General features: G+C 37.5%; 1 protein-coding gene across 4 annotated transcripts in view; it reads left to right on the top strand.

Annotated features, from left to right (window-relative positions):
* The window catches only part of LOC131231798 (piezo-type mechanosensitive ion channel homolog), a 194,863-nt gene that overhangs the window by 89,953 nt on the left and 85,180 nt on the right, over positions 1–19,730 (top strand). For all 4 annotated transcript variants that reach the window (XM_058228106.1, XM_058228104.1, XM_058228105.1 and 1 more), the window contains exons 9-11: positions 10,953–11,168; positions 11,269–11,446; positions 18,703–18,831. In XM_058228106.1, coding sequence (XP_058084089.1) covers positions 10,953–11,168; positions 11,269–11,446; positions 18,703–18,831 — 523 coding nt within the window. The remainder of the gene's footprint in view (positions 1–10,952; positions 11,169–11,268; positions 11,447–18,702; positions 18,832–19,730) is intronic.

Below are 19,730 nucleotides of genomic sequence, written 5' to 3'. Positions count from 1 at the left end.
TTATTGCTTCCTGTGGTTTTGTCCACTCGAGCCTTCGATTTGCCTCCTTTTTGGGCTCATGCCCTAAAATGTTCTTTCAAAATGAATGGACGGTTGGGATAAAATAAATATATCACGGTGGGCCCCACAAGTCCCCTGACAGGACCGCCCTACCCAATTTGTGTCTGAGTATAACCTAATCCGCTCCCCTTTATGACTAAAACTGCAACCCTCTCCTTAAAAATAAAAAACCCTAAAAGAAAGTTCTTAGGAAACAAAGCTGGAAACAAAACCCTACTTTTCGTCGAATAATCCGCTCCCTTAATCGATTTTTCCTCCAAAACCCCCAATTTCCGTAACCCTAAAAGTAATTTAGGAGGTTGGTAACTCCAATTCTTTCCAGAAAAGCAATCGTTGGAAGAATTATTGTCTAAAAATCCGAACTTTTTAGGGTTCGTGATGTTCCTTGTGAGGAACAGTTGTGGATCCACAAGATTATCTTCCAAAAGTCCTCTAAAGAGCTGAAATTTCGTTCCTGAAACATATCCGAGAGAAAAATATTGGTATTTTCTTTGTTCTTCTTCTTCTTCTTCTTTTTTTTTTTTTTTTTTTTTTTTTTTTTTGTAATTTTTCTTGTTGGATTTTGACGATGATGTTGTTGATAATAGTAGGCAATGTTGCCCTTTTATAGGGAAAAATAATGTGGTAGTTGGCTACATTTCCACCCATGGTAGGCGTGAACAGTGTATTATCGATGATATTTCGAAAATATCGAAAAAAATAACAAAATCGCCAACATTTTGGTGATATCTAGAAGGAAGACGAAAAAATTGGTTTTCGGTATCGATGGGCTAGCGATACTGAAAATATCGGTGACAATTCAATATTGCCGCCGATAATTTAAACACTGGGTACTCATGAGTGTGTAAATTTTTACATCTTAACGCTCCCCCTTAAGCTGGTGCATGGATATCATTCATGCCAAGCTTGATATTGATGGTTGAGTCACAATGTTGTTGTGACTTTGGGCAAGGCATCTGCTAATTGATCTTCTGAATGAGGAAAAGGTGTATGTAGAAGTTTGACAGTCAATTTTTCTCAGATGAAATGACAGTCGACTTCAATGTGCTTTGTGTGTTCATGAAAGACTGGGTTGGATGCAACATGTATGGCTACTTTATTATTACAATGTAGTGGAATTGAAGTTGTCGAGAATTCCATATCTTGAGGGATGGCCTTTACCCATAGAAGTTCACATGTTGAAGTAGCCATTGCTCGATATTCGGCTTCGGTAGAGGAGCGAGCAACAACAAATTTTTTCTTACTTTTCCAAGTAATTAGATTTCCTCCTAAAAAGGCGCAATACATTGTAGTAGAGCATCCGATCAGAGGATTCATCCCACTCAACATCGCAAAAAACCATTTATATTCAAATGGCCATTGCTTGAATGGTGAAGGCCACGACTAAATGTAACTTTCAAATAATGAAGAATTCGATATACAACTCTGAGATAATGACGACAACACCGTTGCATAAACTGGCTTACAATTCCAATTGCATAAGAGATGTTTAGACGAGTAAAGCTAAGGTAAATTAGTTGACCCACTAGTTGACGATACATACTCAAATTATTAATTGTATGATTGTATTTGATTTTCTCTCATATAACTAATGATTTACTTTAATAGGTACGTCAACAGAACGAGCACCAAGTATACTAGTTTTAGAGGGAAGATCCAACACATACTTACATTGGGATATATATATAGATATGAGTGAGCCACTTCAATTCCAAGGAAACACTTCAGTAGTCCTAGATCATTCATTTCAAATGACAAGGCCAACAATTTCTTAACATCGTCTATCTTGGTTATGCTTGTGCCAGTTAAAATGATATCGTTCAGATACATGGCAAGAATTGTCATGTTGTCATTCATATGTTTTACAAATACTGAATGATCAACAACGTTTCTTTTAAATCCGATGTTGGAAATATTGCCAAGTTTTTCAAACTAGGCCCGAGATGATTATTTGAGGCTGTACAAAGCTTTCCGAAGGCAACAGACTTTGCCGGTCTCCCCCTTAGGCCGAAAACCAGGTGGAAGGGCTTTATAAATCTCTTTATGGAGATCACTATGTAGAAACACATTGTTTGACATCCAATTGATGCGGGGACCAATTATGATTCAAAACAATCGATAAGGGGATGTGGACAATTCAATTTTGCCACTAGGGCAAATGTTTCATTGGAATCTTCACCGTACTTCTGAGTGAAGCATTTTGCAACTAGTCACACCTTATATCTGTCTACTGATCCATTAGCCTTGTATTTTATGGTGAACACCCATTTGCAACTGACAACATATTTGCCAGGTGGAAGTGTGACTAAATCCCAGGTATTCTATTTTTCAAGGGTAGGCATCTCCTCTCCCTAGGATCACCCAGGGTAGCGACAACTCCGGTCATGGTGTGGCGTAAAGGCCGTTATGGGATCGTAAAGGCCTTTACGTAATGGTAACGGTGGCAACCGTTACACGTTACGGGGTCGTAACAACCGTTATGGAAAAAAATGACATGTAATTGCCGTTAATAGCACGTTATGTCCCCTATAAAGGCCAAAACAGCCCCGTAATTATCTGTTATGGGGCAAATATAAGTTTTCCATACTTTTTAATCAACATTATGGGGCAAATATAGGTTACTCAGGATTTTTTTCAATAAAAAAAGAGACTGTAACGGCTGTTACAGGGGCCGTAACAGCCGTTACAACCTGTATTGTAAAGGTAATGGTGGTGGCCATTACGGCCACCGTTACCGTTACAGAACACCTTGACTTTGGTTGGAATAGGTACAGATGATAGAGATGAGAGAAACGAATGATATGAAGGAGGGAGATTCGTATAGGAGACATAGTTACCAACAATGGTTTAAATATCAACGATATCAGATAATATATCCCACGATATATCTTGTATCCCACCTATGCGATATGAAATGCACAGGTAGTGCTGATATATCCCACCTATTTGATCCAGTGAGCATTTTCAATTTTTGATCCATGTTTTTATTGTAAATCACGTTAAAACAGTGTCAAATGGTTACAAATTAATAATTCTTCATGTTTTCCATGAAAAAAACATGGATATGAAACTTCGATTTCAAGATTTGGGGGAGATGGATTAAGCAGTGGAAAATTGAGAAAAATCAAAATTTCTTAATTTCTCACAAATCAGTTACAATCTTTGTATCCAAACACAAAATTAAACATGTATGTAACATGATCTTGTGATTCTTCTTTTGCTTTTGAATGTATTGCTTGTGTTTCCATACATGTCTTCTTAGTTTATAAATTATATGAATAGACTTTGAATATACTTGCATCAGTTCAGTTGGAAAGCACATATATTAGGACCCCATACAAAGGAAACTCCTATTATGTGTCCTTTTTTTTTTTTTTTTTTTCTTTTTTGTAATGTTTTGATTTTTTAGTGTGTATTGATGTCTTTTTCAACAATCCCTAAAGTTTCATTGAAAAATTCAACCAATTTGCCAATGTTCTCATGTTTCCCAACAACAGTGATACATTATGCGATACGACCGATATATCCCATGCGATAACTGAAATTTATTTGTATCCCAATGCTGCGATACATTACGTGATAACGATATTTAAAACATTGGTTACCAATGTGATGTTGAGTTGAAGACCGAGTTCCTTTGCGAAGGGCAATTGGGATTGAGATCTACTTGCTCTGGCTCCAACGTTGAACAACGGTTGTGTTCGGGAAGTGACGGAACTTTCTTCCTCCAGGAGTAAACCTTCAATTCATTGGTTTGAGTGGGAGTTGGATCCTGTTCAATATGAGAATCGTCCATGACTGGAAGAGGTAATGGTGCAAGAGGTTGTGTATTGCCTTGCGAATTGAAATAAGGTACATTTTTGAAGAACATAACATCCTTACAAACATCTCTTTCGATTGACATGACAATAACATTTGTACCTTTTCTGAGCATGTGAATACCCAAGGAACACACATTTTATTAACTATGGTCCTAACTTGGTACGAGATGGTCCAAGAATGTGGACAAATCATTCTTGGACAAAACTGGTGCACCCAAACACCTTTGGAGTTAGTATAAAAAGAGACACATGTGGTTGCCAGACTTGCAATGGATACTTACCTTGAAGAACATCAATTGGAGTTCGATTGATTATATAAGTGGCAAGAAGAATGGCCTCATCCCAATATGATTTTGGTACGGACATGATTATTAGTAAAGATCAGGTAACATTAAATAAGTGCTGATTTGTTTTGTTCAGCCACTCTGTTTTGTTGTGGCGTATAGGAGCACGAGGATTGAAATTCTACACCATTATCGAGAAAGTACTTTTGTAAATCATGGTGTAAATATTCTTTGGCATTGTCAGAGCGAAATGTTTTAATCTTGGCATCATATTGTGTAGAAACCGTGTGATGAAACATCTTTATAATCAATGGGAGTTCGTCATGGCTTTTTAGAAGATAAACCCTTGTATATTGTGAGAAATCATAGATAAAGGATATGAAATATTTAAGCCAAATACAGAAAATAATGGGGTAGGTCCCCATATGTCTAAATGGTTGAGTTGAAATGGATTCAACGTTTTTGTATTACTAAAAGGAAAAGCAGTTCGACAATGTTTGGATGACTAACAAGTTTCACATTGCAAGTTGTCAGATTTATTGAATTTATTGGGAAACAAACGACATAAAGAGTGCAGAGTTAAATGGCCTTAGGTGGGTGTGCCAGAGGATCACCCAATTTTTATTCTTTATGACAGAAGTTGAAACATGAGATTCAACAAGAACGAGTGCTTCTGGAATAGATTCAGCAACAACGAGTTGTTCTGGAATGAGCACAAATCAGATCTGGTTCTAGTAGATGGTCCACACCACAGTTCTGGCAACGGTAGATGGTCCAGGAGGTATGGATGGCAAAGTGAGCAACAACAGGAGGCCCACAAGTAACTTTTGACAGTAGCAGGTGGTTTGGGAAGGAGCACACGTCAGATCTGGAATAAGCACATGTCAAAAATGTTCCAAAAAGTGGTCCATGCAACAAATGCGTCGACTGTAGATGGTCCAGGAGGCCCACAAATGCCAACAACAGCAGAGGCTGCTGGTCCAGATTTTGCCGATGTTAGAGACTTTTTGGCATAGATCCTGTGATTCTGGTGACGACAGGAGAGAATCAGCGACGTATGTCCGATCCAACAATGACAGAGGACCCTAGATGGGTTTCCGGCACACATCTGGAGGTCCTAGAGACAAAAAGGGCCCCAGTCTCGAATCTGGTGATGTTGGAGGGACTCTTACTCAGATCTGGTGACAAAAGTGGGGTTGGAATGGAAACCTGTACATGATGAGAGAAATTCTGACCTAAAGCAGGTGCCGGAAAACGAAAAGCCAATGCCGGTAAATGGTTCTGATGCAAATCGGATGCCGAAAATCATGTCATAATGAGATTCTGGTGTTGTTCAAGACAGACGAGGGCTCCTCTGGTAAAACTTGCAGATGTTGGAGATGGTTCTTCCGGAGGGATGGCCAGTGGGAAGATCACTTACGGTGGATTCAATGAAGCATTATCCTAGCATTTGTAGGAAGGCCATGGAGAAAAGCTATCTTTCTTTCACCATCTGATAGGGTAGAAAAAAAAAAAAAAAAAAAAAAAAAATGCAAAATTGAAGTTGTTGGAGAAGAAAAAGAACATGGAAAAAGAAACAATGAATGAGGGTTTTGGTTGGATACTTGGATTAGATACCCTCTAATACCATTTGATGTTTGATGGAGAATGTAAGATGGAAGATATTCTCGCCCTCACTTAATATTATATTTATTGAAGAGATTATAGAGAAATGATTAAGATATAAAAACAGAAAGAAACTTAGAAAAATAGAATTAAGGATAATCCTAATCCTAATCTCAAATATACATATGGTACTCATGAATACGTAAATCTGTACATCCCAACAGACACGAAACATGATTACGTAATGTTGGGACTGACTACTTGGGAATGTCAAAAAGTTCTTGTGTATAAAGTTTTAAACATATAAATGATGCTCTTCATGGACTATGGATCACGTTGTTTTGAAGCAGGACATACACATTCTTGTATGGATAGTTCTTACAATTCTAGTATTCCTATCTTCGGATTGTTTTAAGAAGTATTTGTGTCAAGTTCTTTATATCAACCGGTAAACTAATTATGTATATCTAAATTGCGGCTGTAAAAACCACCGTAGTTTCCCTTGGAAGGCTTGTTCTTTGATGTAGAATTCAATAAGAACTATCAAGATTATGTGTCAATCAATGTTCAAAATATCGGTATCGCGCAATGTATTACAACCTTGGGATATAGATATGTATCGATTATCGCATGGGAGATATCATATGTATCGTGTAATTTATCACGCTTTTTGGAAAACACATTAGGAAAATGGTTGAACTTTTCAATGAAACTTTAGGGATTATTATAAAAGATCTTAATACACACTTTTAAATCATCTAATCTCAAAAAAGAAGTGCACATAATAGGTTTCCTTTCTATAGGGTCCTAAGCTATGTGCTATTTGATTGAACTAAGGCAACCATATTCAAATATGATGCATAACATTTATAAATATATCAAGACATGTAAGAAAACATAACCAATGCATTCAAAAGCAAAAGATATAGTAGAAATTTGAAAACTTTAGGGATTATTATAAAAGATCTTAATACACACTTTTAAATCATATAATCTCAAAAAAGAAGTGCACATAATAGGTTTCCTTTCTATAGGGTCCTAAGCTATGTGCTATTTGATTGAACTAAGGCAACCATATTCAAATATGATGCATAACATTATAAATGTATCAAGACATGTAAGAAAACATAACCAATGCATTCAAAAGCAAAAGATATAGTAGAAATTTGAAAACTTTAGGGATTATTATAACAGATATTAATACACACTTTTAAATCATATAATCTCAAAAAAGAGGTGCACATAATAGGTTTCCTTTCTATAGGGTCCTAAGCTATGTGCTATCTGATTGAACTAAGGCAACCATATTCAAATATGATGCATAACATTTATAAATGTATCAAGACATGTAAGAAAACATAACCAATGCATTCAAAAGCAAAAGATACAGTAGAAATTTGAAAACATAGCTATCAATGATGTGATTGGCTATGGCCTAGACCCACAAAGTTACGCAGTGGCTCGTAATTATCGTTTTCATATTGACAAGGTTGGGAAGAATACTGCTCCTCCACAAATCAACAGTTTGTCATGGTAGAATGGTACCAATTAAGATACATAACGTTGGTACTCATTTTCTCCAAACTGAACTAATACGCCCATCTGTGGGTACTATGTAATAGTCACAATCTGTGGCTGATATGGATATGGGATGGGCATAGATGGTGCTATTGGGTATCCATACTGCCCTCCAAATCCATATTGTTGCTCACATACCTGCTCATATGCGGAAGCGAAATCTTGACCGTAGTAAAAAAATGATGATCCATAACTGCTAGAGTCACTCCCCGCATATCCACTAGCTCTATATCCATACCCACACTATGACATAGAAGTTGAGCTACTCTCCTGTGTCCGTGATCCATATCCATACTGTGGCCTGTAACTCGAGCTCCCCTCCCTCGTCCATTGACCAAAACTAGAGCTACCTCGCTTCCCACGAACGCTTGTGCCCCTCATGCATTTTACCAATATCTCCTCCTCAAAATCACAAAGCCTTTGTGTATATTTTTTCTTTTGTAATCTCTGACGCTCGTATGTCTTATTGTAGATAAGATGGGGCTGCGGTCCTGCTCGACGAGAATCATGGTCAGGGTCTTGTGTGGCATGATCAAAATCCCCCTCCCTAGTGAAAGGGCTAGGAGGCATATACATCATAGTGGGTCCCAAAGCAAGGGATCCACCGACGATGATGGATCTGGGGATCCACCTAAACCATCGACTGGGTCTGGGACTCGAGTGTGACGTGTGAAACCAACTATATGGGTTGGACCCTGATAGTAGGTTCCACCTCGATGCATGCACGGTATATCCGCATTGTCCATCTGTTTTGCAACTTGATTTTAAGGGTTGGTCTGAAAAATGAGTCGGATACAAATTTCAGGTAGATGTGGACCACTCCACACAAGATAGTGGTTATTGACCATTAAAAATTGTGGGCCACAATTTTTGGATAAAGCTGATATTTGTTCTTTCCTTTCATCTAGGTCTATGTGAACTTATCAATAGGTTGGATGGTCACACTAGACCCTAGGAAGTTTTCAATGGTGGGGGGATCAATGACCACTATTTCTTGTAGTGTGTTCCCCTTGAAACTTGTATCTGTTTCATTTTTAAGACCATGCCATAAAATAAGAAGTCCAAACAGATGGACGACATGGATATGCAATACATACATCAAGGTGGGCCCTAAGAGTTTACTCATGTATGCAATTTGTTTGGTCAAATCCAAGCAACCAACAACTTGGGTTGGACCCTGACCGTGGGGCTACCTCGACATAAGATGGTGTATCAAAACCATCAATTCATTTTAACAGATCATTTTAGGGCATGGGCCGAAAAATAAGGCAGATCCAAATCTGAGGTGGACCACACCACATGAAACAATGGTCATTGAATGACCGCCATTAAACTTTTTTAGGGGACTACAAAATTTTTGGATCAAGCTAATATTTATGTTTTCCCTTCATCCAGGTTTGTTAAACCTTGTGAACAGATTGGATGGTAAATAAACATCACGGTTGGCCATAAAAAGCTTCAACGATGGACATCATTGCCACCACAATTTTCTATGGTGTGGTACACTTGAGCTTTACATGTGCCTCCTTTTTGGGCTCATGCCCTAAAATGACCCATCAAATTGGATGGACAGTGTACCACACACCAACAACCTAGTTGGTGTGGGTACGTGTCGTGCGAAGATGAGCGCTGACACCTCTCGAGCTCAAGTTGTACGAACGGTTTAAAGGAGATCAAAGTTACATGGCCCCACAATAATGTATTCATCGTTCATCCATTTGGAGAGATCATTTTAGATCATGAGCCCAAAATGAGTCATATCCAAAGCTCAAGTAGACCCCACCACAAATAGTAGTGGGGACAATGATTCTCACCGTTAAAACATATATACGGCCCACCATAATGTTTATTTTCCATCCAATCTGTTCATGAGGTCACATAGACCTAGATGAAGAGCAAAAACAAATATCAAATTGGTCCAAAATTTTAGTGACCCCCAAAAGGGTTTCAATGGTAGATGTTCAATCTCCCACTACTTTTCGCAGTGTGGTCCACTTGATCTTTGGATTTGTCTTATTTTTTCGCTCAAGCCTTACGACGAGCTCACCAAATGGACGACCGGTTTGAATTTAACACATACCTCATGATGGGACCCACAAAACTTGGTGACGTAAACATACCAGCCAGGTCGATGGTGTGCGGTACACCAACCCATCCGCTTCCTGTAAAAAGGGCGTAGATGCCTTTTTTTTTTTTTTTTCCCGAAACAGAGAGGGTTCCGGCCTTCTGGAACCCTAAAATCTCTCCCAGATCTTTCATTTCTCTAGATTTCATTGAGGATTTCTTCGGATTTCGCCCAAATCTCTCCCAAATCGGAGATTTTGTTTGCACTAACCTACGAACAATGCTTCAATTAGAATGGCCCACCAAATGCAACTTTTGATTAGGGCGATCTCTTCAACAGGTACCGAAATCCACCTGTTGAAAGTTTCTCTCGTTTTGTTTTTCATTTTTTTTTGGATAACTACGTTGGCCTGACATCTCGACCCTTTTATCGACGAATTTGGTAGTTCGCTACTATAGCCCCGTGAACGGGCGGGTGTTGTACATCCAAATTTCTCGAAAAAACAAATGAAATCTAGTTAAAAGTGATAGTATCATCGATATTGCGCAATATTTTAGTGATTCCGAAAGTTATTTACTGACATCGAATGATATTTGGTGATATTATGCGATATTTATCGATATATCGATCGATACAAAGTATTCTGTAAAATTTTCTAATTTCTTAGTCTCTTCTGAAGGGTTTCATATTGTTGGACCTCGATATCGATAATATCGGCCAATAGTATTGATATTATGAAAAATTGAGGGTGCATATCTTAATATCTCCTTGAAAATCCGCCCTAGTTGCCCTCTGTAAGCATGTACTTTGATTTCAGAATTCAATAAATAGAACTTCCAGAACTCTAGATTACTTTCATTTACAAAATACAATTCGAAAGTAACTGTTCTTTATTTCATGGGCGAAGTCAATTTTCCGATTTTTAGTTTCTAATCGGGATCTTAGTGGGCTATCATATCAATTTTTAAATAAGTTTTCCCATGAACACATGGTGTTTTTTAAAACTTGTATGTTATCCACCTGATTCACATAATATGTCAAGTTCTTGCTTGCATGTAGTAATCATTGCCAGGGATCACATATTGCTTCCCTTGAATTTCAAGTAGAGTGCTAGTATATGATGTGTGTGCTTCATGGAGTTCCATGAAGTGCAAACGAAAACATTTTATTGTGCACACGAATCTTATATTTGGTTATCGGAATCTTTGATTTGGTGGTCCCCTTGGGGATGTGTTACACTTCAACAAGCAAAGTGGTTGGTCTCAGGAGGCCATTTGATCAGTGGCATGAAAACAGGGCTGTTAACATAAAAAATGAGCAAGGTGGCCCACCAAATCAACTTTCCCAATCACTATACATGTTTTTCCACATGTACACTGGTGATGACACTTAAGAACTCCTATGAAATAATTGTCATAATATCAACATTGGGATAGCAGAATTGCTTATAGATATGCTTGTGTGTTCGTTTATATTAGCATTTGAGACTTCCATTATATTTGGCTTATGTGTAAAACTTTTCAGTGGTGAACATTACAGGTTTCATTACTCGCTCTGTCATTTTGGAGTTTCAATTTTGCAAGTATATGCGCTTTTGGGTTGCTAGCATACGTTGGCTATGCTTTATATGCCTTTCCTTCCTTGTTCCATTTGCATCGGTTAAATGGGTTACTTCTTGTCTTCATTCTTCTCTGGGCTGCTAGCACATACGTCTTCAACGTGGCATTCATATTCCTGAATAAAAAATTGTGGAAGGTAATTTATTACTTTATTTTGATGTATGAATATAGCTATTTTCTCATTTTCTAGACAATATTTATATGATTAAAGAGATCTTTTCGGTGCATAATTGCAGGACATGGAGATATGGGAAACTGTTGGTCTGTGGCATTATCCAATTCCTGGATTCTTTCTACTTGCACAATTTTGTCTTGGAGTTCTTGTAGCTATTGGTAATCTTGTGAGCAACTCTGTTTTTCTCTACTTATCTGATGTGGATGCACGATCCTCAAATGAAGATGGTATTGGAGAAGGTGAGAAAACTATGTTGGGGATATGTGCTTTTTGGAACTGTCACTTCTAATTTATTAGCCTATAGTAATATAAATAGAGTTATTGATGGCTTTATACTTCATGTCTCTAGTAGCAACTACTGTTGGCATGTGTGTAGTTATCGATGATATTAGATGTACAATAATGCTTCTTGTATTGAATCTTCTTTTATTTTTAGATGCTCAAATTTATGTACCAAGTAACTGCAGACTTCATAGTTCTCATTTTGAGGAGTTTTTTAGATGCTTGTATTTGGGTGTCTTTCGAGGTAATTGGGTATAAATGGCACTTTTTCGGTTTGTTGGGCACTGTGTAATTGTAGGTAAATGGAATTGGTGGAAAATGAAAAGTCACTTTTTGGCGTATTTTGAAATCCCTTTGTTTTGCTGTGAATTGAGTGTAATTGGTGTGAAATGCCTTTTTTGGTTCCGTTGGAGAGTCACACGAGTAAACAAAGGTGTCGCGACACTCCTTATATGCTAATGATACTCCGAAACAATCCAATTATCGTTTGTATTACTAAAATCACATCATTAGAATTATCCAATCGTCCAAATGTCAGCTATTTAAATGGACAGTTAAAAAAACGTTGGCAAGTCGCTCGTTTGTGATCTTTATATTTGTGGACCACCCGAGGCTCAAAATTTCCTCATTTTTGGCCAAAGTATATATTTCAATGGGCTTACGACAATCATTCTGATATATTAAAGCTAATTTAAACAAATTCAGGTTCCTATGAATGTATTGAAGAATTCCAATGCATTCTAATTACACCCAAATACAAGCATTCAAACAGAATATTTGGATTCCAGTGTATTTCATTACAGGTTACCAGACACAAGTAAGGATTCCATTACACTAATTGTGAAATGAATTCCATTTTGCTCCATTTACAAAGCTCCCAAACGAGCCCTTCATATTTTATCGACCTTGTTTCTCATACTAATGTATGACACATGCTATGGTTGTCTTGGTAGAAAGGGACCTTCATGGGCTGTTTCTTTTGTAAGGGTCATTTATCACATATATGCTTTTACCAAGGTCACACCATATTTGTTGGAAGAGGACTTCATGTTCAAGTTACTTGTGAATAGTGGAGAGAAACTCTCTCTCTCTCTCTCTCTCTCTCAATCTTACAAGTCACTGTAGTGGTACTATAACAAGTTGTTATTATTATTATTATTATTTGTTTCTTTAGTAAAGATAGGTTTTGAAGATTAAGGTTTGGTCTTGAGGCCTAAGGTTTTGGAAGGTGGGGCTTTGGAAAAGGTGGATTTTACTTGTTGGGCTTTGAGCAAGGTATTCTGTAATGGTAATGGTGACCATAAGGGTCATTGTCATTATTGTTACAAGTAATGGCCATTATGCCCCCCGTAATGGTTTTTTTTTTTTTTTTGCCTGAAAAATCCACAAACATATGAGGAAAATCCAATTTAATTAGAGAATTGCAAATATGGATTCTTTTTTGGTTTTGAACCTGTTTATGGTGGTGTAATGATCCAAACTCTTTGGTAAGAATGTTGCCTCGGTCTGTCTGATGATGTTATGAACCTAACAAACTTGGATTGGCTTCGAAGCTTCTATATGTCATTTCCTAAACATATTTTATTAGTGATTCAATATAAATGCGATAATATGAGCATCAATTAGACATTTTAACGATACCTAATTAATTATTTAAAATTTTATAAGACATTAAGTTATTAACAATGGACAATTTTTTCTAAATAGAAAAATATTTGTATTACAAAATTGTAAGTTATTGTACATTATTTGTGTGGCTCACCCACACAACCAATACCAGTCCAATACTTTAGTCACCATAAAAACGTAAATCTTGCTCCATGTGGTTGATTGACCTCCACGTCGTCGTCATCCTACTACGATTGTGGAGCAGGCGCTGCTTGTCCATAATAATCAGATCTGGTGGGGAAGACCATATCAATGAATCTCGAATTTGACTAGCTATGATCCTCCCTGCCCCTAGGCATTTGTTGGATGGAACCAGTGTTCGAAGTATTGGTATCGCTATAAGTTTCCCTAGTCAGAGATAAGAAAACAATAACGATATTGCTGATAATATCGTTGATAAATAGAAATGCGAGAAAACATGGGAAAAACAGTAGAATTTTCAATGAAACTTTAGGAGATGCTAAAATACACATATTTGCATATTTAAGAATAAAAAATTTACAAAAAGAATATATGCACAATAAGTTTCCATTTAATGGGGGCTTAAAAGCATGTGTCGTTGTAAGAAACAGTCTTAACCATCACATCCATCCCATTTAACCATCCATCCAACCTTCAATCCAAACATCCATCGATATTGCAGAATATCGACAACTTTTCATATTTTGCAAAGAAATCATCAGCAACAGGAAAGGAAACAAAAGATTGTGGTCTTGATATGGCACATGTTGCGATAATGATTATATTGAGATATTATCAATATTAACAACGACAAATTGAAAACTGCATACAACAATGCACTCGTAAAAATAAAAATAAAAAATTGAAATAGAAATTTGTTTTTCAATAAACAAACTTTCTATGATATCTCTACGTTGGCAATATTATTGAAATATTGCCGATACACTTGTGATAAAAGTGTCACCTAGAATTTACAACAATTGAAAATATTGGCGATACATTGGCGATATTGATACATTAACAATACAAGCGACGCCTGGAATTTACACAATTGAAAATATTGGCGATATCGATTCGTTGGTAGTACCTAGCAATACATTGTTGATGCTTGGAATTTCTAATACTATCGGTGTTATTGGTATCGCCAACTTGGAGATAACGATAATATCAAAGATAAGTCAAACAATGCATGGAACACGGGTAAGAATAAGTGTCAGATGATGACCTGTAGCCACCACCATAGCCTTACCCTTGCGCCTGACACTGCTCCTACTGAGATTGATAGTGAGAATGGGACGATGAGTAGCTTGGATTCGTTCGGATCCAAATATTTGTATCCCCCATATTGACCATAATATGGATTGTATGCTTGAACAAGACTAGTCAAACATGAAAGTGCTTCAATAGGTTCCGTATATCGTCCTCCATGGCCATACGCATATGACTCATCAAATCCATTTCCATAAGCGATTTGATGCCTGGTTGCTCCCATCTCCTGTTGTGCCACTGTCACGACCCGAAATCTAGTGTTGGTAATCTATGATTACGGGACACCAAATTTTGGTTGACAGCCTTCGTAGGACTCCGATTTTGGGACTTCCAACTATCACATCCTAAGTCCCATGAGCGGGGCTCTACAAGGTGGATTTTTGAAAGTAAAGACAACAAGCATGTATGGCTCAAAATTTCATCATATTCAACATATAAAATTTCATCATATTCAACATATATTATTGTGTACAACTGAGCACGTCAAGGCAAAAACAAAACATAAACCATGTCATATTTACTATACTTGATGTACATATTTAGGTTATTACAAAAAAATATATACACTGATATGTATAAAACAAAAAGGACAACTGGAATCTGTAGCCTTTACTCTTGCAGCTCCCTACTCTCACCTGTAACAAAAAAAAAATAGAAAGGAAAGCTTGAGCTACTAAGCCCAGTGAGTGTGTGTGTGCAATGAAAGTGCATGTTTCATGTCATGCTCCTCTAATGCACATGCTTTCTGGCTCGATAACAATAAAATAAAGTTACAATGCCTACTCTTTCAACGTTTCCACAACTTTCTGCATTTCTCAATTGGATCACCAGGGTCTAAAACAGAGGTGGGACTCGCATATGATTACTACCCACTTGTGTAGACTTTTCCACCGTGGTCAACTACAGAGGTGGGACTACATAGTTCACGGGCCGAACTAGTCTAACCCACTTGTGTTAAACCTCACTATCTGCTCAACAGCGAGAAGTAATAAGTCGCCTGGCAAAACGATAGTGGACAATTTACGAGGTCGTCACACACAACCTATCTTTGCTTGCCCATAAGCAGGTCAGGTCAAACCTGTCAACCAATCGACACGCGTCGGTGGGAGTCGCTGCCTACTTTGGTCTTTCGGCATTCTAGTGCTCTGTTCTTCCACCCGGTCTAAGCATTGGTCGCTCCCAATGGTACCAATCGGGGTTTAGGGACTTTCACCCACGGACCCTCTAATCATGTCCTGTCGAACTACACATTTCCGATGTGGTGTCCAACTCAAGTTATAACAAAGTATGTTTCATCGCATTTACAATTACCATATGCATAAGTCCACATACAAGCACAATATGTCATGGTTTTCAAGACAAACATAGGAGGACCTTTCTCATGTGGTCTCCTCATACATTTAAGTTCCACATTTAAATTCCTCATAAGGGTCTCATGTAATATATCATGTATTTAGACGGTTTACATACTCATCATAGACACATCATGTGTCGCACCACAACTCACTATGATCACCATATCATGATATGAATCATTCACTCTCAAGCATACAATGATACAACAACTATAAGTCATGCATATGATATGCACATGACTTAGCCTATTTAATTCCAATCCGGGATTTATTTTGCTATAAGACTTCATGCTACAAGCATGCTTTTTCTCAAGAAGTAACTACATGAAAAAGATGTAGGACATTTCTTTGAAACAATTTGTCAAACAGATAGCGGGTGGTTGTAAGGGACAAAGAGAGAACCCGTTTGTAAGGGATAAAGAGAGAACTTGTTAGAAATACGTATGATTTTCATCTAATCAGCCATTAATAACCTAGTCAACTAACGTAGAAAATCCACTTTCATCTAATCAGCCATAACCTTAGGAAAGTCCAGCAATAACCTAACGAATTTAAATCAGCAAAGTTAGTCTTCTATAGGGTTTTGAAAGAAAATCAGCAAAGCTAGTCTTCTATAGGGTTTTGAAAGAAAATCCAGCAATCTATTAACCTTAAATACAAATCCAGCGAAAACCTAACCCTAAAACAGACAATCCAGCAATTATTTAACCTTAAAACAGAAATTTCAGCAATTTTCTAACCCTAAATGAAATTCCAGCGAAAACCTAACCCTAAAACAGAAAATCCAGCAATTATTTAACTTTAAAACAGAAATTTCAGCAATCTTCTAACCCTAAATGAAAATCCAACGAAACCCTAACCCTAAAACAGAAAATCCAGCAATTATTTAACTTTAAAACAGAAATTTCAGCAATCTTCTAACCCTAAATGAAAATCCAGCGAAAGGGTTTTGAAGAAAACCTCAATGTACACATATACGTGCTCCTAATCTATACACTCACCTGGAATAATCAAAGGATTGACTTGCAATCTCAGCTTCTATTTCCTTTTCTTCTTCTTCTTCTTCTTCTTCTCAACTTCACAGTCAACAAGAAAGAGTGCTGAAAAATAAAATCCTGCAAGAGGGTTTTCATATGTGTGGACTTGAAATTGGTTTTAAAGGGTTATGGGATGTTTTGTGATGATTTTGAAAGGATGTTTTGTGATGATTTTGAAAAGTTTAAGTGTATAGTAGCAATATAACAATGTTATTTAAGTAGTTGGAACTAACGTATTCCAAGGAGTTTAAAAACATCGAGGTCAGTTGAGTATATTTTCTCAAAATATACATGTACATATCTATGCATAACTTACACTCCGGGTGTCCTATTGACATGCCATTTTTGCCATTAACTCCGTAACTCGCCTATGGTTACAACGGTTAGGATCTCTGACCTAATGGATTTTGAAAACTCGATGGTGGGGCTCCGCCAGATAAAATAAGGACATAATTGTCATTTCTCAGATTGTTTAATTTTAAGTCCATATCTTAAATTCGGACATCGGGTTGAAATACGGCTTGCGGCTTGATAACTGAACAACATTATGATCAAGTCAAAACATTCTCGAGGCCAATGGACCTATAGTTAATGGCTATCCAGTGTATAAACCAGATTTCGGGGTCACGGGTCTTACAGCCACTGGCGCCAACATCTCTATGATGCTCCCCTCTCCTCCTGGCTGATCGTATTGTCACTTGGTACACTCGTAAGTTTGGCTGCCTCTAGTCCGTCGATGCTTATCGGCCTCGTGATGTGTAGATGGTTGTGCAGTGTGCCGGGTAACATCAAAAGCATGACTAACAGGTGCATCATCATCATCATTACCGCCACTATTGTCCGACTCAGTTTCTTTTCTATCGCTACTACATTTCCTCTCTTGGATCGGTGGAGACATTCTCTCTGATCCAAGACAACTGCACAACTTAGTTGTTGTGGTGTGCGTATTTCTGGATTGTTGATCTCAGCTTCTTCATTATCTTTTTTCTACCTGTTTCTCCCTTTGTTCCAACCAAGGTAGAAGTGGGATCCTCCTTATCGTAAATGTGGTCCAAGCTAATTAGATAGAAGTCACTTTCATCAACTAAATTCGCCACATGCTTTGAATTCCGCATATAAACTAGCTGATCCAACTTCTTGGTCTGCAATTTATTCCTATTTTTGAAATAAATGAGCACAAAAAAAACTCTAGTTCTGCTCACAGCTAGAGGAAGAAGTTGTTTGGCTAAAAAATTTAGTTGCAATTGCCTTGCGAGTCTTTGCAGTCTCTCCAAAATGCATCCACCAATCGACTATATGGGAAAAGGAACTTACATTAGTTAGTAAACCATCAAATCCATTCTATATCACTAAATAATACAGTTTGTACAATAATTCTAATAACTAATAAAAACATTAGTTTATTACCTGGAGTTGTTTGATGAATCGCTCTTTGCGCAATGGCGTCAGAGAAGCTGCCTTGGAGAAGTGCATATATTTCCAACTGTGGACGATACATATGACAAATGTTGGAAAGGCCTTATGATTAAATGGTAAAACAAGATTTATAAAGCTGACCCCAAATAGGTGGGGCAAGGCTATTTTGATGATGACTTCTCTTTTTCTGCATTCTCATGTCATGTGTTGCTATCCTGCGACTTCATAGAATAGTGCTTATTACGTCCAATATGCTATGGTGTTAATAGTGTAAACCTGAAAATTTCACCATGATGATTCTGATGTGATGATGAGCAAATCATTTGTTTCAGATTTTACTTGTTCCTTTTCTGTAATTCTCTTTTTATATATTCTTAATATCATGTTCCTTGTGGTTCAGATGCTATCCTGCTACTTCACAAGATCATGTGTACTTTTTACGTTTAATATGCTGCAACTGTAATCTAAGTGTAAACCTGCAATTTTCATCTTTTTATTCACTTGCAGAGAAAGAAGATACCAAGGTGTTGATTGTAGCAACAGTTGCATGGGGATTGCGCAGGTGCTCTCGAGCAATCACTCTAGTGCTGATATTTCTTCTTGCAATGAAACCTGGCTTCATCCATGCTGTATATAGTATGTTGAATCAATCCTTTTTTTTCTTTTTCTTTTTTTAAAATTCTAAAGGTTTCTGAATCATTTTGCTAGGGTCTATCTCCTTTATGATGTATTTTTGCAATCAGCAGGCTGCAATTGTTTTTGGTTCATGTGGATATTTATTTCTGGAATGATGAGATGGTTTATTCTTTGAGTTGATGTTAATAGGAGAATCTACCACGGATTTCCCTTGCATACAATTGATACCAAATTGCCAAGTGTTTTGTATGTGTTGAATAAATGGATATTTTATTGACTCATACATTATTACCATGCAATACGTACAGAAGCCTGAACCTTGTGCCCTATCAGATCAATGTTTACAGTAATTGAACCATGGGGCCCATATATGAAATCCTACACACATGGTGTGCCGTAAAGGCCATTACGGGGCCATAAAGGCCGTTACGTAAAGGTAACAGTGGCAACCGTTATACGTTACGGGGTTGTAACAGCCATAACAACCGTTATGGAAAAAATGACCCGTAATTGCCATTAACGGCATGTTACATATACTATAAAGGCCATAATAGCCCCGTAATGGTCCATTACGGGACATATGGATTTTTCATACTTTTTAATCAACATTACGGGGTAGATACACGTTTTTCGGGAGTTTTTTCAATAAATAAAAAAATAAAAAAGAGAGACTATAACAGCCGTTATGGGGCCGTAACAGCTGTTATGCCCCGTATCGTAAAGGTAACGTTGGTGGCCGTTACGGCCACCGTTACCGTTACGGAACACCTTGCCTACACATCAAACTTTATGTCTACTGAAGTGCAAGACCCTATAAAGCTTCTGTGAAAGATTTGAATCACCGACTCACAGTTGGTACACAGTTGGTAACTGAACCTGATGACAGCCGTTTTGTGAAA

Source organism: Magnolia sinica, chromosome 17 (assembly GCF_029962835.1).
Source record: "Magnolia sinica isolate HGM2019 chromosome 17, MsV1, whole genome shotgun sequence".
In the NCBI taxonomy this organism is placed as follows: domain Eukaryota; kingdom Viridiplantae; phylum Streptophyta; class Magnoliopsida; order Magnoliales; family Magnoliaceae; genus Magnolia; species Magnolia sinica.
Note: the sequence above shows the minus strand (reverse complement) of the source record. Positions and strands in the feature narration are given on the sequence as shown.